This window comes from Acanthochromis polyacanthus, chromosome 5 (genome assembly GCF_021347895.1).
Source record: "Acanthochromis polyacanthus isolate Apoly-LR-REF ecotype Palm Island chromosome 5, KAUST_Apoly_ChrSc, whole genome shotgun sequence".
NCBI classification, from domain to species: Eukaryota; Metazoa; Chordata; class Actinopteri; family Pomacentridae; genus Acanthochromis; species Acanthochromis polyacanthus.
In genome coordinates, this window is record NC_067117.1 from 39,364,510 (window position 1) to 39,388,684 (window position 24,175).

Genomic DNA, 24,175 nt, shown 5'->3' on the forward strand with positions numbered 1-24,175 from the left:
CTAGGAACACACTGGTATACACTAGCTAACAATAGACTATGGCTCTTAGAGTGCTTCCCTTGCTTTATTGGTCAGGTCCCTCCACTAGCAAAGAGCCGTGGGAAGTCCCTGAGAAACCACCACTGAGGTGTGGTGAGACCTCTGTGGGCAAGCTCAATAGGTTCCTTCTGGATAGGCTGGGTAATACATGAGTTTGAGAGTAACTACCTGATGTCTCAAGACAATAGAAAACATGCTTTACTGTGGACAATGACACCTCTCTTCCAGCACCCTCGCGACAAATCTACGTTTTGATTTTTGATAGCTTATATTTTCTTTCCAATCGAGACAGTGACAAAATTGTACCATGCACTTTATACTTACAAACAACTGTGTAATAGATGATTTTGATCTGTAGCTGCTTTAAAATTCCTCCAATTGAACTTTCCCAACTTGTTCAATTCAGTGATTTGCTTTTTCAGATCTGTGCTGAGCTTCTTGGAATTTCCCACTATAGGGTTTGTAGCTGAACCTAAGAGGCATCAAATGGGCCCTATTTAAATTTTCTCAGAGAAGTCAGCACTTTGCTCTTTCTCATTGGACCAGGTTATAATTTCATATTATCATCCTCCCAACTTTTCATGGAATCTTATTGTAATTATGTGACACACCCACTTCCCACTTCACTCAGTTTAAACTGCCAGCGTATCTGCTTAACCACCAGCAGACCATTAACCCCCACCCGTCTCGAGAGCAGTTCCGCACTGGAGGTAGCGTTAACGTTAGCTTTGAATCAGTGTGTGTATGCGTGTGTGTGTTTGGTGGATGTCCTTCAGCACTAAGAGCATTGGAAGGAGATGTAAAGAATGCTAATAAAGTGAATCACCAGAGTAAGGGCTGACTTGGCCAGCCATTGCATACATAGACTGAGTGAGAATGTGTGTCTGTGTGTGTCTTAGAGAGAGAGAGAAAGACAGGAGGGGGGGGGGGGGGGGAGAGAGAGGGGGGGGGAGGGGGAGGGGGGAGAAGGAGAGAGAGGGGGGCTTTCCTATGAATTTGAACACTCTAATGTTCGCTCTTTCTGAAGTCAAGTGAAGAGAGAGCAAGTGAGAAGTGGGAAAGCCAAGGTTAAGTGCAGCAACACAGTGATGGGCTGTGCATCTTAATTAAGGCTTGAGCAAACACTCTGCAATTCCCCTAAATGGCTTCTTGTGATTGATGACAGGAACCAGCGTTGTCTATTTTTCTTTTCAAGAGAAACGTTTGTACATTTGGACACAAATGACCAGGCTGGCCAAAGTCCCTGTTCCTTTAAGTTTTATTGACGCTTGGCACCACAAAGCAAACTACAGTGTTAGAAAGGGATAGGAGTTACCGTGGCACACATTTCCAGTGCATCTGCTATGCACTGTGTGTGTGATTCTGTTCCAATAGGAATGATCACTGCCAGGTAGACAGTGACCCCTCCACATGACACAAAAGGTCACTAAATATTTTAATGAGTAAAAAATATATATATGTGCAACAGATACTATGGCCTTCACAGTCACTAGATGTTGTAGTTGATCATTTATGGGATCAACAGGCAAGACACAATCTCACTAATGAACGCCATGGTAGCTGATGTTATAAGGTCCATACAAAGACACTTAAAACCTGGCTAAGGTAAATAATTTAGTTATCATTTGAAGCCAGAGCTTTATTAAGCTATCGATGGCAACAGCATTGTTGCTTGAGATGACTACAAACAAACCCAAGCATGGATTAAATTGACAACTGCAAACAACCAACAAAAAGTAGGTCTCCTCTCAAGGTCACAGGGAGCTTTTTACTTGCATCACAGTTCTTATTTTTTCATTTTATTTTTTTATTGCATTTTCTCAATTGGGCTGAACAGTGGATCTGTGGTTGGCACTGTCACCTCAGAATGAGAAGATCCCCAGTTTGCATCCTGGTCTGGGATCTTTCCGTGTGGAGTTTGCATGTTCTCTTTGTGTATGCATGCATTCTCACTGGGTTCTCCTGCTTCTTCTCACTGTCAAAAAACATGCTGAGGTTAATTGGTGATTCCAAATTGTCTGTGGGTGTGAATGTGAGTGCGATTGTTTGTTTCTATATGTAGTTCTGTGATCAACTGGCGACCTGTGTGAGGTGTCCCCTGCCTTAGTCTTAAGTTAGCTGGGATAGACCCTAATGAGGATTAAGCAGTGTATAGATAATGGATAGATGGATTTTCTCAATTGTCACAGCAACATAGATGTTAAAATTTACTTCTTTTCCTCCTTGAAAAACATACATTTTTCATCCTTGTCTGTTGCAACCTTTAAATCTTTTAACGGCTCTCTTTTTAGCATAGTCTGTGGCCTTAATGCACTCCCATGTGCCCTAACATTATATTCGATGCCTTAACATGTATTATTGCCTACATAGACATGTTGCTTTACTGAAACCCTCTCGCTGTAATTAGAATGAGTTCTAAGTGGTTCAGAGCAGTATAGCAGAAATACTGATTGATTCCTTATGGATGAAAAACTGTTTTGGTGTTATGAAGCATTAGATCTTGTATTTGCATTAGCATGTGAACCCTCAGTATGATTTTTGTCAAAGCTTTGTCAGAGAGAATTTTTTGTTTTGGTTAAATAAAATGATATAGTTCATTGTCCCAAGAACAGCTTTTCTTTTTTTTCCTTTTTTTTATCTACGATGAGTGGGGCATACTTATGTCTGCAACCTTTTCAGTCCATATGTCCTCATAAAGTGATAACTGTTCATACAATCCCGATAGAAACGTGCTCTTATCACGAGCAAGCTTTGCTTTTTTTGATAACATACATCTTGTAGTTGTAACGACCAAACTTCTCTTCAGTCCTTATCTTTGTTTTACAAGAGGTCATTCTCTATCTGTAGGGGAAGAGAATCTGCTAAATACACACTTTATCTTTATAGTGGTGAGTAGAACAGTGTATATTTGTGGGAAAATCCCCAGTGACACCATCACAGATTCCTTCTCCTACTATGCATCTTTAGTCCAATTCACCCTTCTTTTCATTTGGCCTCCTTTCATCCTCTAGTGCTGACTGGTTGCCCATGTAGTGGACTGTACATCAGTGACCTTGTAACTGTTGCTAGGAGAGGAGTGTGATTTTATCATTGGAGCTTAATTTCAGTTTCCTTTATGCAGTCTCTTCACTCCATATTCCTCTTCTTCCAGCTTTTCTCCTCCACCACTATGTCTGGTTCTCTGCTTTTAGCCCCTATTTTCTTCCTCATCCTGTTTCAACATTTTTACCTCTGTTTTCAATCCACCCGCCCTCTTCTCATTGTCATTGACTTGAACATTCTTATTTCTGTTGTAGGAGCCTATAAAAGAACCCTCTCCCACAAATAAATTAGGTTTGGGTGCCATCATAGGATAAAATAAATAATTTGCTAATTGGCCGGACACATCTGAAAAGCCACAAACCAGATGCGAAAGGGTGGAGAAGGAATCAGACATGAATCAAAACAGAAAAAGAACATGTGGGCAAGGTGAAAAATCCTATTTTCTGTTAAAAAAAAAAAAAAGTGCAAGTAGTTTGGTCTATTAAACCACTCCATAAGTACACGTTTAAAAGTAGGTCTGAAAAACAAACACAAAAGTCCCACATGCAACTAATGCTACCTAGTTGTATAATTTCGAATGTGTTTACCCATGAAGTCTCATCAGTCTGTGATGTTTTTCTTATCATGCCGCTCTTAATTTCGATAAATCAAGCCTTTAAGAATTTGAGAAATTATATAATTTATCTTCACAAATTAATAATTTTTTTCTGTATTGCAGTCTGCAAAGACCATGAGTAAGTCCAATTTTGGAGGTCTTAGGTATTACAGTCATTTCATAATGTCTTGTTTCCTGTTTTCTCTGTGTTAGATACAGATGAAATGTATATGGAGGATTTGTATTTGTTGAAAAGTAGCTTGCATTTGAATTGGACTGAAGAATAAAAATAGCATAATGAATACGGTACTTCTGCTGTGGACTTAATTGAGCAAAACTGTAATTGCTTTTCAATGACTAATCAGTGGGTCATTTATCACACATTCCAAGTAACTTGCCCACCAATGGATAAATGAGCTGGAGTCAGAATTCATGAGCTGCAGTTTCAAGCTACCCTCTAACATCTGTAACAAACTGGAGAAAATCAGATAATCTTAATTGTTTTTGTTGAATGGTAAAGATACAGATGTCCAACTGCTGTAAGCAAAGGTTTGTTTTTGTTTTGTTGTTGTTGTTGCTGCTGGCAACAAGTCATATAGTAGTAAAAAATCTTCTGTTTCTGTGGTAATATGGTAAGTATTTATATAGCGCTTTACTATACCTGCAAGGTACCCAAAGCACTTTACAAGATACATCACATTCACCCATTGATGGCGGAAGCTGCCATGCAAGGCGCTAACCACAACCCATCAGGAGCAATTACGGGTTAGGTGTCTTGCTCAGGGACACCTCAACATGAGCACGACGGGCCGAGGATCGAACCGGCAACCCTCTGGTTGCAAGACGGCCACTCTACCCACTGAGCCATGTCGCCTCCGATGACCAAATTCAAACTGATTTCTAGACTTTCTGTATCTGCATACACATCTACAAGGGTACCTGGGATGTAGATTTTTTTCATCCACCTAAATCTGTGAGGGTTACAAATTTGAGGCTGCACCTGTATGCAGCCTCAAATTTGTAACCCTCACAGTCCACACTACAAGCATGCGAGTGTGGATGTGCCATTGATGCAAATGTTTCTTTAAAAAATGGTTTGGCGTTAAAAGACAATGTACAAAGCGATTCTCTGCCTTCCACATGTTTATCATTCATCATTAACAGATTTGTAATTTTAGTAGTCCCTGCAGGACTTTGGAGGTGCTTTGATTTGTCCATGCTTGCCATTGACAGAGCTCAGACACAGTGGGAAGTTCGACATAATCCAGAAATCCTGTTCATTGTCCGTGCAACATGCTCGGCACACCTCAGGAATATCCACTGACACAGTTCTACAGCCCAATCTATGAGTGACTGCTATATCCTAGGAAAACTGCTCTGTGTATGTTTTGCATTCCACTTGAGCCGCAATGTTACGCCTGCAAGATATTGCATTTCGGTAAAAGGCATGGCAGTCTCAACTAATTTGATTTATGCTGGTATTATTATAATATTTAAATGATTTCATTACTTTTTAAAAAGGAGATTGTTGAAAATATGTGTAAGATTCTATGAGAGACAAAAATGCATCCGAAGATGGAGCTTTTTTGCAGTGTGCACATAGTGATACTGCTGCTGCTGCTACTGCAGGAAAGCTATTGCTGTCATGATGTGATTGAAGGACAACGCACTCAGAGGCTTTAGTAAGGTCAGGTGAGGGTGGGAGGAAGCTGCAGTGAAAGACAAATTGATGAAAGGGCACTGAGTGAAAGACAAGAAAGTAAAAGAGGGAAGGGAAAGAAGATGTGTTCAGTGAAAATGAAGGGAAGGGGGGTGCGTGGGTGGGTGGGTTGGGGAGGTGGTGGGGTAAGAGCGGGGTCTTTGCATAATTACATTTTCTGTTCTGAGCAGTATTGGAAATCAATAATGTAATTCATAGAAAAGCCATAGAGCTGTCTCCCATTGGTATTCACAGACATGAGCCGCGCTTACATCCCAAAGAATTAAAACAAGAGGAGGAGGGTGTGGGGGCATCAGTTGTCTGTCACCGAAACAAAGACTCACCCTTTGTTCATCCTAAGCTTGCAAATCTCACTCACAATTCCTTGCAAAGTGCTTTGAGTTTTCATTGCAAAATGACTGACGTTTTTAGGTCTGTCCCCACTGATGCTCCGACACAACACACACTGCCTTGTGTTCACGTAATCACAGTTGGTTGTTGTGGGGTCAGATGTGAAATGGCAGTTCCTGTTCCTGATGCTGCCACAGAACATTTATAATGGGCTAAGGTGAGATTCCCCACTGAAACCCAGCAGAACATATCCAAACAAGAGAAAACATGTGGCAATGACAAACTGAAATTCAAATGCACTTGTCTCCAAGTGGCACCTCGAGGCCAAATTGCCACACTAGTCATCCTTATTTCGAAGAACAAACAACGACAACCTCCACCACAGACCTACAAGTCTGAGAATTTTCCATGATGGGATGACTGAAACACATGTGTCTTTGTCACCAAAACAGCATACATTTTGGTTCCATAATGCCTGTCCTCTGGAAATATAGCTGCGTTTTCATTACCCTTAGATATGCTCAAAATGTGAATAGTGCAATAAAAAACTGGTAATGGAAACACCTGAATTTCGAAAAAGGACTAAAATATCGCTAAAAAGTTTTTACGCTCTCATGAGGTGGTTTTTCAGACGTTTCGATACTGAAAAATATTGCAAAAGCGCAATGGAAACACTTTTTCCGCAATTATACGTCATCGGATGTGACATACCTGGTCACATGACCAGTTCTCTCGGAGTAAACATGGCGCGGTACGTGTGGACAGAAGAGGAGACCGAGATTTTTCTTGCCATTATTCTTGAGAAAAACATCACTGCCATACTAGACAGCAAACAGCAGAGGAATGCAGAGTGTTATGAGGAGATAAAAACGGAAATGAAGGAGAAAGGGTTCGACATCGAAATCTCGTGGGATGATATTTTACGAGAGTTACGATGCTTCTGCCCAGAACAGCCTTCAATGGAAACACGTTCAAAGCACAAATATACTTTGTTGAAATTTTAGAAATATCGCTTTTATTTTGCGAAAAACTGTAATGGAAACCCAGCTTATGACAACATCTACTGGGTCAGCAATATACATACAGCGATTCAATGAATGTGGTAAAATGTCCTTTAATCATGTTCCCCTCAATTAGAAACTTTGGGTAGTGTTCCACAAGCTTCTGGCCAGTTTCTCGTTGTATGTTTGACTACTCTTCTTGACAGAATTTGTTGGCTTTCTGACACAGACTTGTATATTCAGCACAGTTCACAGATTCTCAATAGAGTTAAATTCTGAACTTTGGGAGGACAAGTCTAAAACTTTATTCTAGCCTGATTTAACACTTCAATATGTGTTTGGGGTAATTTTCTAGAATTTCCAGAAAAAGTAGAAGTGATCCTAATTTTTTTTAATTATTCCATTTACTTTGTGTGAAGCACCAGTGCAGTACAACATAATGCTACCATCATGTAGGACATTAGGTTTGGTGTTCTTGGGGTCAAGGGCTTCATCTTAAATTTCTGATTCCGATTCTTTCTGTCCTTCAAACATATTCCTGGTCATTGTGGTCAAATAGCTAAGTTTTTGTTTCATCTGACCACAAGACTTTCCCCCAGAAGGCCTTCTCTTTGTCCATGTTATCATTAGCAAAGTTCAGTCTTAAGATGCTGGTTCTAGAGAAAGGGTTTCCTTCTTTAACGGTAGCCCTCTCAACCCATGATGATACAAAAAAATGCTTGACCGTGGACATTGACATCTATGCTCCAGCAGCTTCTAATTCATTGCAGATCTGCTTTCTGGCTATCCTGATAAATTGTTTCTCAGCACCAGGTGATAGCTTACATTTTCTTTGTGATCATGGCAGTGACACAACTACAGTATATTATGCATTTTGTACAAAGAAGCAATTGTTTGTACATTTGAGTTTAGGATCTGAAGCAAGTTATAACAGACAAAGGGTCAAAATGTAAAATACTCTGTCGGAAACATTGCACTTACCTCCAAGATTGGACTGATGCTGTCCTTGGTCATTTTTGTCTTGTACGCCTGTGAGTTTTGGACCTTGACAGCATACACTGAGAAAAGGATACAGCCACAGGCATGAGATGCTTTTGTAACTTCTTCAGCGTCTTTCACAAAGACCATATCACATCAAAGAAGTGAGAAATAGAATCAGGCAAACCAGTGGGCTCAACGAAGAGGACCTCCTGAAGCTCAGACGCAAATTAAACTTCAGGGTGAGAGTCATGTGTTTGCCTTTAGCCATCACCATCTTTCTGAATTCCCAATATGAGCTTTGTGGAAATGTTTGCTACTACTGTACATCATGCCGTCAAGTTGTCAGCAGAAAATGTGTTTCCGTACAAACATCATTCAGAATGTAGTTTAGTTGTATAGTGACACAAAATCAAAGGTTGTATATTTTAGGAAAAACTGTACAGAAGATAAAAGAAAAGTCTTTTACCGACACACCACATTCTTACTGATGTCGAAGTTAATTCTGGATGTCACCACATTATTTTTGCTTTCTTCTTTATTTCCACATACTTCTCTAGATTGGTCTGTTTGTGGAGAAGAAAATGTCCTGTGATTAAAAAGTAGTGCAAAATTCACTTGTATGTAGGTGTTGTTGTTCTAGTAAGAAAGCCCCTTTAATTCTCTCTCTCTCTCTCTCTCTCTCTCTCTCTATATATATATATATATATATATATATATATATATATATATATATATATATATATATATATATATATATATAATTATTGGCACCCCTGGTTAAAATGTGTTCTTTAGCTTCTAATAAATTCTTTTTTTTCTAAATAATATAGGACCACAATGAAAAAAAGGAAAATCCAACCTTTAATTCAAGTGCATTTATTCAGTGGGGAAAAAATTACACATTAAGAAATAATTCTTTTAAATCAAATCATGTGTGCCACGATTACTAGCACCCCTGATGTTAATATTTTGTACAACCCCTTTTTGCCAACAAAACAGCACCTAATCTTCTCCTATAAAACATTTTTTCAACACTTTTTAGTTTGACACTATGCTTCTGCAATAAAAATTTAATTTATTTATGGAGGGCACTGTATATATACAGTCATGGTCAAAAGTTTACATATATTTGTAAAGAACATAATGTCATGGCTCTGTTGAATTTCCAGTTATTTCTACAACTCTGATTTTTCTCTGATAGAGTGATTGGAACAGATACTTCTTTCTCACAAAAAAACATTCATGCTCCTATTTAAATGGCCTCAGAGAAGTCACCGGCTGTAGTCACTCATAATCACTCACAAGAAGTTAAGACACCATGCTATGAAGTTCATTTCACTGACATAACTTTCTAAGTCACCAAAATTGCTAATTCATGTTGCTGTATGTATATTTTTGACCCAGCAGATTTGGTCACTTTTTCTGTTAACCCATAATAAAGTCATTAAAGAACCAAACTTCATGAATGTTTTTTGTACTGTCAAATGATGAAAATTTTTAATAAGATTAATCGCAGGGTTGCTGTGGATTAATTTTGATGAATAACTATTAAATATCTTTCATTTTTAATCTATATTAATCATATTTAATTTTGCGTGAGCAAACAGATTCAAGAAAAAAGGGAACATATATGCACTTAACATGTTTATTAAACACCTGTGCTTTGGTGAAAAGAATACTCCTTACTGTAGAGGGTTCATATTACTGTAAGTTGGTGGAATGTTCCGTCTTTTGGATTTATTTATTTTTTGTATTTAAAAAGAGGGCCAACGTGCTGTTTAGCGCAGGGGTATTCAATTAAAATTCAAAGAGGTTCAGTCAGAGAAAATGTATTAAAGCAAAGGTCCAGAACTTGAATTAGTGTGATATATGTTGATGTAACCTGGTAGTTTTATTAGTGGCTGCATGTAGTCAATAACTGACCGTCAAATAAATTCAGTACCGTTCAAAAACATTCTGACAACATTTATTAATAAATAACTTTTTGATATAACTGTAAACTGGCAGTTTTTTTAATCATAGTCTGAACGGTACCAGGGTCATTCTCAAACACATTTGGAGCTCAAAGGGGAGTCTGGAAACATATTTAGTGTGATTATGTTCATAGTTGAAAAGCTGGCTTACAGCTGTATGTTGAGCCAAACATAGTCAAAATGTACAGGGCGACTTACCTCTCGGTGTTGATTTGTTTATTAGTCTGCCAAGGATCGCAGTGGAGTTATGTGACAGCCGACATACATTTGTCTGTGAATCTGTCTGTCCATCAGCAACATTGCTCAAAAACAAGATGAAATTTTCAGGAAAAGTCAGAAATGACACAAGGACCACCTCGTTAGATTTTGGCATTGATGCAGTTTACAGTCTGGATCCTCGGATTTGTGAAGGATTTTCCAGTGCGAGATATAGCGGCCGGCACGGTGTTGCCGTAACACTGTATCAGTTACCTGCATCAATTCACTCAACCTGTTACATATGTCGGTCACGCAATTCGGTATCTGTAGGCTACTACATGCACAACACATGCCTGTGCTCACACAAGGCAATTTTGTATGTATTTAGTTAGTTTGTGGGTTGATCTATATTAAATGACCAGATTCTATGTTACCATGATTTCTGAACACACAAATTGAGGAATGAACAGTCTTGGCGGAGCACTGCACTCTCTGAGTGCTTTTCTTGTTTATCTTTTTGTCCAACCTCCTCTCGTCTGTCCTTCATTTGTTTTCTGAACTCAGCTACAATGTTTAGCTGCTGGAATGCAGAGATCAAACCATTGGTAGCATCACGTAGGATGGCTGAACTCGTACCTAATTGGTCTGTGCGTTTCCTGAGCTGATGAAATGCTGGAAAAGCCGCGCAGGTAAAATAGAAGCGATCCATCAAATTTAAAATACCCTAAATGCATTGCCAGAGACGTTTCAGTGATTTTGTGTCATTCTGCGCTGCAGATGCGTTAATTGCGTTAAAATTTTGAATCTGATCAATCCCGGTGATGGATTAATCTACAGTAACGCAATAATTTTTACATGTCATATATATATATATATATGTATGTATGTATGTATGTATGTATGTGTGTGTGTGTGTGTGTGTGTGTGTGTGTGTGTGTGTGTGTGTGTGTATTTACAGCATAGTTATTCTTTGTTGCTGACCTTTCATCCTCCTTATTTTTATCATGAGGCAGCTTGCATGGTAAGGCAGCTAAGGACACAGTTGGCTGTCATCTTGCCCAGCAGGTATCGAGGCAGTGCTACAGAGTTCTGCTTAAGCACTGTTGCAGTTTATGCTAACCAAGCCTGTCCTTCTCCCCCACAGCGTTGACAGGGAGCCAAGCAGAGTCCCAAGCCCCTATCAAAGACCTTCGCAGGTCTACTGCCGGTGGGACACGACACTGCAGAGCAACCACTGAGGAGACCTACTGGGCCTATTCAGGTATGTGTCTGTATATGTGGACTTTTTTAAAGTCAAGTAATTAATGTGAAAGGAACTGAAAGGAAATAGTGACCGTTTGGTTGTTCAGTGTGCTTCAAGAAGCCTGAAATTGATTTGTAAACTGGCAACAAGCTGGAAAAGAGGGAAGGTATACACACACACACACACACAAACACACATATATATATTTTTGTTTTTAAATTTAAGCAAGCATGATGCATCTGACGAAAAGTTGCTCTGCCTGGCCGTAGTGGCAAATCTGTGGTTGGATGTTTGGTTATTTTTCATAACTTAACTACTGCTATGGCTCAATCTATGGTGCTCTGAATGTGTACAGCTATCACTATTTAAACACGCAATGTTTCTATGACAGATGCATGTGTGTGTGTGTGTGTGTGTGTGTGTGTGTGTGTGTGTGTGTGTGTGTGTATATATATATACATATATATATATATATATACAGTGAACCCTCGCTATAATGCGGTTCACCTTTCACGGCTTCGCTGTTTCACGGATTTTTTTAGTGCAGTTTTTTTATGCTTTTTTTTACACAGTTCATTGTGTTCTGCATCCTGATTGGCTAAGGAACTGACCAACGTGAACAGTCTCTGCGCCTCGTTTCCTCTGCCATACAGGCCAGCGCTGCCTGCTGTGGAGCGCTGGATCATTTCTCTCCTTGGTCTCCATGTAGTGAGACACCCTGAAAGACTGAGCCGACAGAGCAGCCTTTTATTCTTTTCCCCCGCCGTCTCTGGCCACCGCAGCCGCGTTCCCCAGGAGAAGAGCGCGGGCGCGAGCCTTCCCCACCCCCGACTGCTCCAATTGATTCAGCCGGCCCGTTCTCTGAGGCAAGAGTACCGCCGCGGCGTCCACCCGGCTGCAGGTGCAGCGCTCCCCCAAGTGCAGTATTGTATAATAACTGTAAAAAATAAAGATGACTACTTCACGGATTTTGCCTATCGCGGGTTCTTTTTGGAACGTAACCCCCACGATAAACGAGGGTTCACTGTATACATACACACACACACACACACACACACACACACACACACACACACATATATATATATATATACTGTTCATTCCACTGTGCAGCTCCCTATATATATATATATGTGTGTGTGTGTGTGTGTGTGTGTGTGTGTGTGTGTGTGTGTGTGTGTGTATGTATATGTATAAAACTTAAATTTCCCTGGGGATTAATAAAATATCTATATATATACAATCAATCAAATATTCTTCAGAAAGTTCTTCCCAGCTCTGTTGCAGGAGTTCGCATAAATGTGTGGCACTTGTAGACCGCTTTGCTTTCACTCTTCTGTCCAGTTCATCACAAACCAGCTCCGTGGGCTTTAAGTCTGGAGACTGTGCTGGATACTAGATGTTTTCAAGCTCGCCATCTTGATTTTTTCTTCCTTAGGTAGTTCTGGCAGAGCTTGAACTTATGTTTTGGGTCATTATCTTGCTGTAGGATGAATCCCTGACCAACGAGACGCTTTCCAGAGGGTACTGCATGGCGCATCTGCAGAACATCATGCTTCCTCCTTCATGTTGATGTTGATGTCAAACATAGAGGAGTTGATGCCTACTCGATGGCATACAAAAATCCTGCGTACAAACCAAAGATTTCAAATTTTGATTAATCGGTTCATAAGTCCATAATACTTTCTTCCAGTGTCTTCTGGATGAAGAAATTAGTTGGGCTGGGCTAGACCTGTCAGGAGGAGTCAAAGGCACACTACCAACCACTACCAAAAGGGCCTACTTGAGGTGAAAATTGCCAAGGGACATTTCACCAAATGTAACACTGCTGGATGTGTATATTAGACACAACAGATTTTGTCATAATTAAGATAAGATAGACTTTATTGATCTCACAAAGGAGAAATTTACCGTTACAGAGCTCTTCGGAACAAACAGAGGGGTGCAAAAAGTCACGAAAGGTGCAAGTACAAGATAATAAAGATAGTAAGAAATGGTAAAATAGTAAAAATATACACATTAAGGACAGAAAACTTTTCTTATATACATTGTTATAAAATAAGATATTGCACATAACAACTACACAGTAGTGTTATACAGTCTGATGGCAGTGGGGATGAAGGACATGCGCTAGCGCTCCTTCTTGCACTGAGGGTGTCTGAGTCTCGTACTGAAGGAGCTGCTCAGCTCCACTACAGTCCGGTGCAGTGGGTGGGAGCTGTTGTCCATGATGGATGAGAGCTTGGCCAACATCCTCCTCTCGCCCACCTCCATCACAAAGTCCAGTGGGCAGCCCAGGACAGAGCTGGCCCTCTTGGTCAGCTTGTTCAGTCTCTTCATGTCCCGCTCTGTGTTGCCCGGGGCCCAGCAGACGACAGCGTAGAGGAAAGCAGAGGCTACCACAGTGTCATAGAAGGGTTAGGGTATAGGGTTAGGGTTATATTGCCATATGATAAATGTATAAAAAAACTAAAATGCCTGATTGTTCTTTGTGTCAAAGATGTCAAAAATATGGTATACTGCTAAATGCACAATTTTACCCGACACTGATGGATTTAATCAGCACTGACTAAGCTTGTGTGGCATGGAAAATGTAATGGGTATTGATTTATATTTAGAACTCTGAGACTCTGACTTGAAATTAATGTAAAATTTAATATTGTTGTTGATATGAGCTAAATTTGTAAGAAAATTAGGTGTCATTTTGAAGCAGGCCTATGCTGGAGACTTTAAGTTTCTGTGCAAATTCAAGACTTCCTCTGTTTACCTGTTGTCTTGATAGGTGTATGAAGATACATATTTTGATGACACAACTTTTCTCACTTCTGCGACAGAGTTATGTTGTACTCGCCACTCTGCTGCTTTGAGCTGAAGGCTGTTTTTGTTTTAGAATAGACAGTACATTTGAACCTCCTGGTGTACAGTTGATTTGATTTGTGTCGATGTGTGGGTGTGTCTGTCTGAATGCAGATCTATTCCATTGCCAGTACAATATGTTCACATTCCTCACTCTCAGTTTTTGCCTCATTTTCCTCCTCTCCCAGCCACTCTCCTCCTCCTTTCTCCTCAGTGCTCTTCTGGCCTGCAGGCATCTCCGGGCCCTTTTTTATTTTACTACTGGTTCAGAAGAGAAGAAAGCCATTTCCTCTGTCCCTTTAGAGTTTTTAGTTTTTCAGAGGGGTAGCATTAATCTTTCACCATGCATGCGACACCAGCCTCGGGCCACAAATGATCTTTCAGTTTATTTATTTCAATATTTCCACTCACTCCTCTAACCCTAATTGGTCACCCGTTGTGCCTGCAAGAGTGTGGGAGCTTGTGGGTAAAAACAGACCCAGTGACAGTTTCACTTAGCGTTGCTGCAGCAGATGCTAAGATCTACCGATGCTCTTCTGCTATCCCCCTGCACATGTTCGATCGCAGCTCTTACATAAGATGCTGATGTAATGGTGGGTAGGATTCAGGCAAGAGAGGGAAACAATAGAGAGACAGCAGGCTGAAATACTGGTGAGTATTTTACCTTTTGTCATAGTAAGATTCTTTGTTTTGTATTCCACAACTGGGGAATTATTGGCTAATATTATGTAAGATTAGAACAAGACAGTGAAGACAACATCAAAGTGAACTCCAAATCAGTGCTTTTTTGTGGTAACTCAAAGCCACTTTAAATATGATCATTACATGATATCCTTTACATTTTTCTGTGTGTATCATCCCCAGTGACACACATATGTGCACACACTATTTCCCTGCTGTTCTCTGGTCTTTGATGACCCCTCCAAAGTTTGCTAAACTACCACCTGTCCAAATTAGTTATTCCAGTCATGTCCTCGAGAGGTCTGACAAACTCATATCAGGACCTCAGTGGGCCTTGGCTGTTCTGCCCTCTGCCTGATCAGAATGGCAGATAAAAACCAGGTTGCTGACACATCAAGTGTCATCAGAGAATGACTCAATAAGCGTAAGATTACAAGAGACAAAGACACAGAAAAGGCAAGGATTCACACACCCAGCCTGTGACTGTGCATCAGTGACTATAGTTAATCTGTCATGACTATAGGGAGAACCTAGGTGCAGACACTACTTCGGATGAGGAGAGCAGAGACTTAGTGAAGTAAGTTTTTTATTTTTTATTTTATTTTATTATTATTATTATTATTATTTTTACAAAATATGAAACAACCAGATTAACTACAATATACAGGGATCAAAAACGGGAAACCAAACAAACTAGGGGAGTGGGTTAGGTTGAATTAGCAAGTAAATAAACCAAACTAAAAGCAAAGTTAACAACAGAAACTGACACAAACTCACAGGAGACAGGAGGAGATAGAACCCCTCACTAAGCCGGTAGCAAAAGCTCTTGAAAAGTCGGGTTGGAGGCTGATGGCAGCCTAGACCGAAGAACTTGGGAAGCCGGGCTGGAGGCCAATGGCAGCAGAGATAGAACCCTTCGGGAGACCGGGGTGGAGGCTGACAACAGTGGAGACAGAACCCCACGAGAGGCTGGGCAGGAAGCTGGTGAAGGCAGCAAATGCAGACCTCCTCTGGAGACTGGGCAAGAGGCCAGCTCAGGTAGCGAGATGGAGCCAAATACAGAAGGGATCAGATGGGAGCAAGGACTTGTCAGCTGACTCTGGAGCAGTCTTTATACCAGAGAAGGTATCAACTGACTCTGGATTTGTCTGTGTACAAGGGGAAGTGTCAGGTAGCACTCTCATTACCTGGGGAAGTGTCAACTAACTCTAGCAGTGCCTGGTACTTGAAGTTAGTGGAGGTATTTATAGGTGAGATGTTGTCGACCCTCTGAAATGTGGCCAGCACGCTGGACTGGTCAACTGCGAACTCTATGGCATTTGGCAGTGGGACTACCATGGCACTAAGGATTGACAAGATCTTGACACTCGGGAGCAGTGAGGTCTCCTCCAAACAGCTTGACGCAGCAAGCCACATTTCACCTGTTAACACATTAAGGTATGTGTCTGCACCTTTGTCAGAGAAAGGCATGCAAACTAGCTGCTGCTACCCATAACTGTTACATTCAACTAGCTTTGCTTTCATTTTTACTTGTTACCATAGTTGCATACACTGAAACTTGGACACTGTAGTTTCAGTGAATGAACTTACCTATATGATCTGCCACAGCTAATAAGCTAATAGGACTTCATCGGTAGCTGTGGCACCTCCGTGGACCCTTGGAGGCACCTATGTGCACTTTGTCAGCAACAACTCTTGCCTAACTAAATGTAGGCCTATGAGCAGCCACAATCAAGCTAACAAAATGTTGATTCTTCTCTTCTGCAATAGCTAGTGTTTTTTTGAGAGGCCACATACAAAGCTATAGTTCAATATGATTGAGCATATATTGCAGTGCAGCTTCATTAAAGTGTTTTCCACAGTATATCTGTGTATAAATCACAATGATTATTTTATAAATATAGAAATATAATTAACTATATTAACCAATCAAGTGAGTATGAGACTGGATTTACAGTTCATATTTACCCCACACAAGCTCTGCTGCTAAGACTTTTCCTTAAATGCGCAATATAACCACATATTATATGATATAATCCTTGCAATGATGTATGTTCCTCATTTCACTTAATGACTAGTTATATGCTTTATGGTTTTAAAAGGTTGACTGTGACATTTTCATGAGAAACTGATTGCACCCTGACCACTAGACAATTGAAATCTAGAGTGCCTGAAAGACTGTTTCATTTTCTATCCTCCACTTGACACATAATCCCCTGACCTCGTCTTATACCATTTACACACACACACACACACACACGTATGCACGCACGCACGTACGCACACACACACAAACATTTGACTGGAAATTAATTTTCAGACCTGCACAATGTCAAGGCTCCCTATCGATGACAGAGGCGTACCTAATTTGCATGCTCCTTGTCGACCTGTTTTACCATTCAACACCAGTCACCATCAGAGAGCTCTCAGGCCTTCGTGCTGCAGCCTTGAAGTGGGTAAATGAAGATGGAAATTAATGATATGTTGTACAGTCGTATTACTCACAAGGTAAAGCAATTTTATCAGCAGTAAGTGCTATTGGTATTCTCTCTCTCTCTCTCTCTCTCTCTATGTGTGTGTGTGTATGTGTGTGTGAGTGTGTGTACATGTTTATCTATACCGGTGGGGACTTGGTGGGGACTTTGACCTGACTCCACGCTATCTCGGTGGTGACTCACGTCACGGTGGGGACCAAAAATGAAGTCCCCACGGGGGGAAACAGTGTTTTCTTGGCCATGTTGTTGTTACTGAAAAAAGTAAAAGTGCAAAAAAGTTTCTTTAGGGTTAGGCATTGTTTTGGTGTTGGTTAAGGTTAGGGTTAGAGTAAGGGTTAGGGGTTAGATATGAATGGGAGTCAATGGTAAGTCCCCACGGGGATATAAGAACCAGACGTGTGTGTGTGTGTGTGTGTGTGTGTGTGTGTGGCGTCAGAATCATGTCAAAAAGCGTGCGCAGCTATCAACTGAACGTGTCAGACGCGCGCGGACTTTGACGCCTGTGCGCCTGACGCGTAATGCAGTTTCCCCATTGACTTATAATGGCCTCCCGTTCACGTGTGATCATTGCTGCGCACCGGCAATCACACTACGCGGAGCGGTCACGCGTAAAATTCATGCGCTTTTTTTTTACAAACGCACGCCTTAACGCTCACATGAAGATAATAGAACATTTCGGTCACGTGCTCACACGTACGCGGAAATGACGTGCGCGAACTCTGTCACGCGTAACAAGAAGCTGCGTGCGTATGAAGCAGCGTGTACACGCCTGTCTGTCACTGTTTGACAAATACTTTTACGCGCTCACACACGCGTGCGGTCGCAATTTCTGATTGTATACAATAGTTGTTGATCTGCACCGTGCGCAGCATAACGAGTAACATGAGCGCGTCGTGTAGTTGTTCGGTTCCAGCTGATGGCGCTATTGTTCCAAAACACGGGGATAAACTTACCCAGTTTTTATTATTATTATTTAAATTAGGTTCTCAGGCTTCACAGCCCCGAGCCACTAGGCTGCAGTTCTTTTGACGTTTATTATTATTATTCCATAATTCATTTAGCTTAGCTACTTAGCCTCAAATACGTTTGCATCCATTAAATAGCGGTTAAACTTCTTCTTTTCCTTTCGGCTTTTCCCTTCAGGGGTCGCCACAGCGAATCAATTGCCTCCATCTAACCCTGTCTGCTGCATCTTCTTCTCTCACACCAACTACCTTCATGTCCTCTTTAACCACATCCATAAACCTCCTCTTTGGTCTTCCTCTAGGCCTCCTGCCTGGCAGTGGGAAACTCAGCATCCTTCTACCAATATATTCACTCTGTCTCCTCTGGACATGTCTGAACCATCTCAGTCTGGCCTCTCTGACTTTTATCTCCAAAGCCTCTAACATGTGCTGTCCCTCTGATGTACTCATTCCTGATCCTATCCATGCTGGTCACTCCCAAAGAGAACCTCAGCATCTTCATTTCTGCTCCCTCCAGCTCTGCCTCCTGTCTTTTCCTCAGCGACACTGTCTCCAGACCAAACAATATGGCTGGTCTCACCACAGTTTTGTAAACCTTTCCTTTCATTTTAGCTGAAACTCTTCGATCACACCTGACACTTTTCTCCAGCCGTTCCAGCCTGCCTGTACACGCTTCTTCACCTCTTTTCCACACTCTCCATTGCTCTGGACTGTTGACCCCAAGTACTTAAAATCCTCCACCTTCTTGATCTCTTCTCCCTGTAACCTCACTCTTCCACTTGGGTCCCTCTCATTCACACACAGATACTCCGTCTTGCTGCGGCTAACCTACATAGCGGTTAAACAAACACAATAAATCGATGATGGTATCTATATTTACCTTTATAGATGATCTTAATTACGAGACAGAGGTCAGCTGTTGTCTGGGAACATCCGTGATCACGCTACTGATGGGACACAACTATACCAGATTTCAGCTGAAGGCTGCTGTTCTGTGCAAACTGTCATGAGACATTTTTATTGTGATATACCCTTCACTGCTGTTAGCTTTTGTTTTAATAAATTGTTTGAGATGAGGAAATCACTATTGCGTGTTTCTACTTAAATGCCCTACTTTCATGATTTAATATCACCATAGCATTAATTTTTACAATTTCCATAAATGTCACCTGAAAGTTGAGTAACTTTTTGTGAGTAGTGTATGTAGACATGTAATGTAAGCACACTTAAATAATATATCTGCTGCAGTAGTGCAGTTTATCTAGCTTGGTGTGACATATGTTGTAAGAAACAACATACTGGTATGTTGCTGATATGTTTCAGATTGAAATCTGCTTGAAAAGCACAACTGATTATCTGTCAAAATGTGTGTACGTAGAAGTGTGCACTTAACACTGAATAAAATCTCTGTAGATTATAGACAAAACACGCATCTTTCATCACAAATATATTTGTATTCACCCAAAGTGCAAGAGTAAAATACCAGTGTACTTAAATAGCTAAGAAGGAAAAGAATTTATAAAAAATATGATCACTTTTTCTAAAAAAAGGCAGGAATAGTGGACAATGCAGTTTATTTCTGTGACAGTCGCTCCAGCACCGACACCATGCGTCCCATCAGTCCAGCAAAGGTGATTGAATTTTCATCCGTCCTCTGGATGTTCTGGAGCAGGGCAGTGGTCAGGTCTCGGTGTCTTCAGATCTGTTCCAAGAACCGTTCCTCTGACGTCTCCAGATACTGCAGCAGATCCACAGTAGCATCCTGGTTTCTTTATCCTGCATAAAAGCACCCAAGCAGCATTAGTTGTCAGTAATTATTTTCTATATTCATGAACACAGTTAACTTATTACCTCCGCCCGGAGGTTATGTAATCATCGGAGTTTGTTTGTCTGTTTGTCTGTTAACAGCATAACTCAGAAAGTTATGGACGGATTTTGGCGGCCATCTCTCAATTGTACAAAGTCCTTCAAAAAAATCCTGGATCCAGACGGTGATCCGGATCACCTCCAAAATCTAATCGATTGTTACTTTTGCTGTTCCGGACATTCTGTAAAAATTTGGTGAAAATCTGTCCATAACTTTTTGAGTTATGCTGTTAACAAACAGACAGACAGACAGACAGACCGATGACCTGGCGGAAGTCTGCGCTCTCTGCGTGCTTTTCTAGTTATTTCAGTTGTAGAAGTGTGTGTGTGTGCGTGGCTGTATGACTGTCTGCGTGTGTATGTGTGTGTGTTGATAGGGAGTATGATGGGAGTTGAGTTGGGAGGGATGTGGGGCATTGTCTTTTTATTGTTTGTTTTTAACTTGTTCAGCACTTAGTGCTACTTTATGTAAGAAAAGTGATATAGAAATAAACTTTGATTGATTGATTGATTAAAATAAATGTTGTACTTTGTGATTTTAGGATGGGCCAAAAGATAACATATTGATCATGTTGATGTCTGCATAGTCTAAACAAATCTTACTTGATTTTTTTTATTGTAAATGTATGGTGTTTATTAATTAAATCAAAATCTTACTTGATTTGGTCTGTAGCGAGGAGGACAGCATGAAGGAGCTGCAGGACGGAACCAGTAAGCTGCAGAGTAGTGATCCTGGTAACTGGACCTCATCATCCGAGGCCGAGAACTAAATAAAATTAACAAGAAATGTTGTTGATAGCATCTGTAATTTAAAACCATTTTCTCCATTAATTATTAATTTGTCCATATGATGTTAGAAAATGTTACAAAAAATGCCTGTAATCATTTCCAGCAGTGCTAAATGCCTTGATATATTTGAGTAACAACTAAAAACCATCAAAGAAATCTGTGTATAAGTAATGAATGCATTGAATTTCCACATCTGCAAAGCTGGAAAATCACAGAACAATCAGCATTTTACCTTGAAATTATAAAAATAGCTGCACATTACCAGTATTCCTCACTTCATTGTGTTAATTTGATCTTTTGAATAAGTTTTAGACTCGTATTAATAATGTTAAACAGTTTATTGGTTCTTCAAGGGAAATTTCAATGATTATCATATAGTTCAGCAATATGATTAATGGGCCATTGTGTAACAACGTGGGAGGTTCTGAATACAGGTCTGGTAATGAAATATTGCTGCTGCTTTTCTCAGGTTTAAGACGGTTTTCATAGCTTGCTAGCTTAGCAGTGGCTAACTGGTTAGCAAATAGTCGACCTCTGATCCTGTGTCCGGACCACATTCGCTGGCGTAACGTTCATAATATTGATGTGGATCTGTTGTAGCTGGCGTATTCATAGTCGGCTAACAGCAGGGTGTTTAAGAAATAAAACTTACCTATCATGATCGGTACTGCGGCCTGCATCAACTCCTGCTCAGCTGTTGCGTTCAGGGACCCGGTTGGAATCACGGAATGCTCAGCTGTTGCGTTCAGGGACCTGGTTGGAATCACGGAATGCAGCCGGAAAAAATTGGGGCTCTTTTTGGCCAAAAACTGCTGCATCCCGGCTGCCTTTTCTGGTTCTTGTCGTCATTTCTGAACTTTTTAGTTGTTGAGGAGTTAGTCAGGCTCCGTTCGTACAGCTGTAGCCCTCTCCCACTGGATTGTTTCGAACACTGGTGTGGTCCAAGAGGCTCCCTCGAACTTCCACTGAATTTCATATGAAGACCACAGTTCCAGGAAGCTTTGGGTCACCTCCTCAGACCGTTGCTGCTTGGATTTTGCTTCTATATTTACCGGTTTTTAAAACACAAACAGTGAACATTACTGCTGCTCGCTCGGCTGTTTAAAAACGGCGCTTCTGTGTTTCCGCTGTTGACGGTTGGACTGTAACCCCAGCCCCTGACGTACTGGGCTCTCACCTCGGGCCACCTCTGGCCCAGCAACGAGTTGGGGCCGATGCGAGTCCCAGTTTTTGGAGCCCGGAGGCGGCCCACCGCCTGTTCAAAAACAAAAAAACCGGAGCCGAATTGGCCACCGACTCCAACCTCGAACCGGAACTGCCTCGGTCGAAAAGGGGAGACTCTTCTTCGTCTTCTTCTTTTCCGCCAGTATGGCTCACTGCTGCCTCCCCTGGCTGACTAAAATGAAAAGGCCAATTACACGACACGCTCATGTGAGGCGGACTGGTACGCACGGTGCAGAAACCTTCTATTGTGTATGGCGACCGCACGCGTGTGTGAACGCGTAATAGTATTTGTCAAACAGTGACAGACAGGCGTGTACGCGCTGCTTCATACGCACGCAGCTTCTTGTTACGCGTGAAATACAATCTGCACACGACAACGCACGCACGCACGCGTAAGAAAATAATCATGCGTGTACAGACACGTTGCTGCGAGTTGCTTTGATTGTTTTGACACGATTCTGACACCATAGTGTGTGTGTGTGTGTGTGTGTGTGTGTGTGTGTGTGTGTGTGTGTGTGTGTGTGTATTTCAAGTATTTGAAAATTAAAACGCATGGAATGCATGGGAACACTGAATGAAGAAGTTATAAACTGACACTTTCTTTCTTTCTTTTTTAACCTGTTCACCCTGCCTTTGCACTAAGTCAGTTGGGATAGACTCCAGACCTAACGGGGACCAAAGGCTTACATTTATATGTGTAAATTGAAAGTAACTGTACTTTTGAAATAAAACTCTTCTGGTCAAAAGTGAGAGTGGATGAAATCACAGGATTATTAAAAAACATCCTAATACTTAAACTGTGACACATATTTAAATAATTAACAATCAAAGCCATGTGAGCCATTTAAATATTGAATAAAGTTTCTACTGCAAAATATGGATAGAAGGGTCTATTCTGGAGAAAGAGAAGATGCCCCCAGTATAGAGATCTTTAAATTTGGAGAAACTGAGTCTATTTCACAAGTCCACGGCATTTTAAATTCTTATGGGGACAAAAAGATAATTGCTACCACGAGAGTTCAAATTAGAACAATCTTAAAGATAGCAGTGGTGTTAAAAACTGCAACCAGATTTGTAGAGTATTGAGTAAGGATTGCAATTGAAATATACTGGCAGGGATGGAAGTCAATGGGCATGAAGCATTTAGTGTTAGGTCCTTATCTGAATATTGACTGCCCAGTGACAATGAAGTAAATCTGGTAAACCAAATCTACCTACGGACAGCAGGACTAAAGAAGTCCTGAAAGAATGATTTTATGAGATACCGACAGAGTTAGAGGAATGTGGTAAAGTAAATGATTAAATAAATAAAATATTTATGATTATACAGTTAATCCCCACTGCCGGTTACAGGTCAACAGAACTAAATTCTGAAAATCATTTTTTATATTTTTTAGTGAAAGTTGTTAACTTTATTGGACAGAATCTAGAAAGGGTTTTTCTCATACTAATTCCTAAACACCTTAAGCCATCTATACACAAATGGAAGGACTGGTTACCATGCAGAATAGGGTTAAGAGAGAGGGGCAGATCTTGTATCATAGCAGCATAGTTAAATTTAATTTAATTTATGATTGGACAGTCCCTTGTTGACAATAGGAAGTTCAGTAAGATCAGTTGATCCTGTTTTGAATGGTGAAGGTAAACAAAACTACCTAATGATTGTAGAATTCCTGGGCTTCTTCAGGTGAACAGAGGCTGAATGTCTGTGCTTCAAACAGTACCACCAGGCAAGTTCAGATGAACTTGAACTTCACTCTGATGGAAGGCCTGCTTCATTTTGATGAAGGCTATGCACTTCTTCGCCATCATAGAGCTAAGACTGGTAACACTTTGATCACTGCTTCAATCAGTTAAAACTCAAGAAAGTGCAAAATGAGCCCTCTCCAGCTCTGGTGGTTCAGTAAACATATACAGGAACCGTGCACTCCACCAGGAGCTACGAAATTTACTTTACCAGATCATTGCCATTCTTATTGCCCTCCGGATGCTACACTTAACAACAATATAAACACAACACTTTTGTTTTTGCTCCCATTTTTTATGAGATGAACTCAAAGATCTAAAACTTTTTTCCACATACACAATATCACCATTTCTCTCAAATATTGTTCACAAATCTGTCTAAATCTGTGATAATGAGCACTTCTCCTTTGCTGAGATAATCCATCCCACCT

General features: G+C 40.8%; 1 protein-coding gene and 1 long non-coding RNA gene across 4 annotated transcripts in view; one reads left to right on the forward strand and one right to left on the reverse strand.

Moving 5' to 3' along the window:
* LOC110970352 (receptor-type tyrosine-protein phosphatase gamma-like) overlaps positions 1 to 24,175 on the forward strand; it is a 532,505-nt gene that overhangs the window by 101,499 nt on the left and 406,831 nt on the right. For all 3 annotated transcript variants that reach the window (XR_007941817.1, XM_051947993.1, XM_051947994.1), the window contains exon 2: positions 11,024 to 11,140. Coding sequence is in view for 2 of the 3 variants with exons in the window: in XM_051947993.1 (XP_051803953.1) it covers positions 11,024 to 11,140 (117 nt within the window). In the remaining variant the exon portion in view is untranslated. The remainder of the gene's footprint in view (positions 1 to 11,023; positions 11,141 to 24,175) is intronic.
* The window catches only part of LOC127533963 (uncharacterized), a 196,807-nt gene continuing 192,308 nt past the window's right edge, over positions 19,677 to 24,175 (reverse strand). The window contains exons 2-3 of the long non-coding RNA XR_007941861.1: positions 20,643 to 20,730; positions 19,677 to 19,895 (exon numbers count right to left, since the gene is read on the reverse strand). This is a non-coding gene — a long non-coding RNA (uncharacterized LOC127533963). The remainder of the gene's footprint in view (positions 19,896 to 20,642; positions 20,731 to 24,175) is intronic.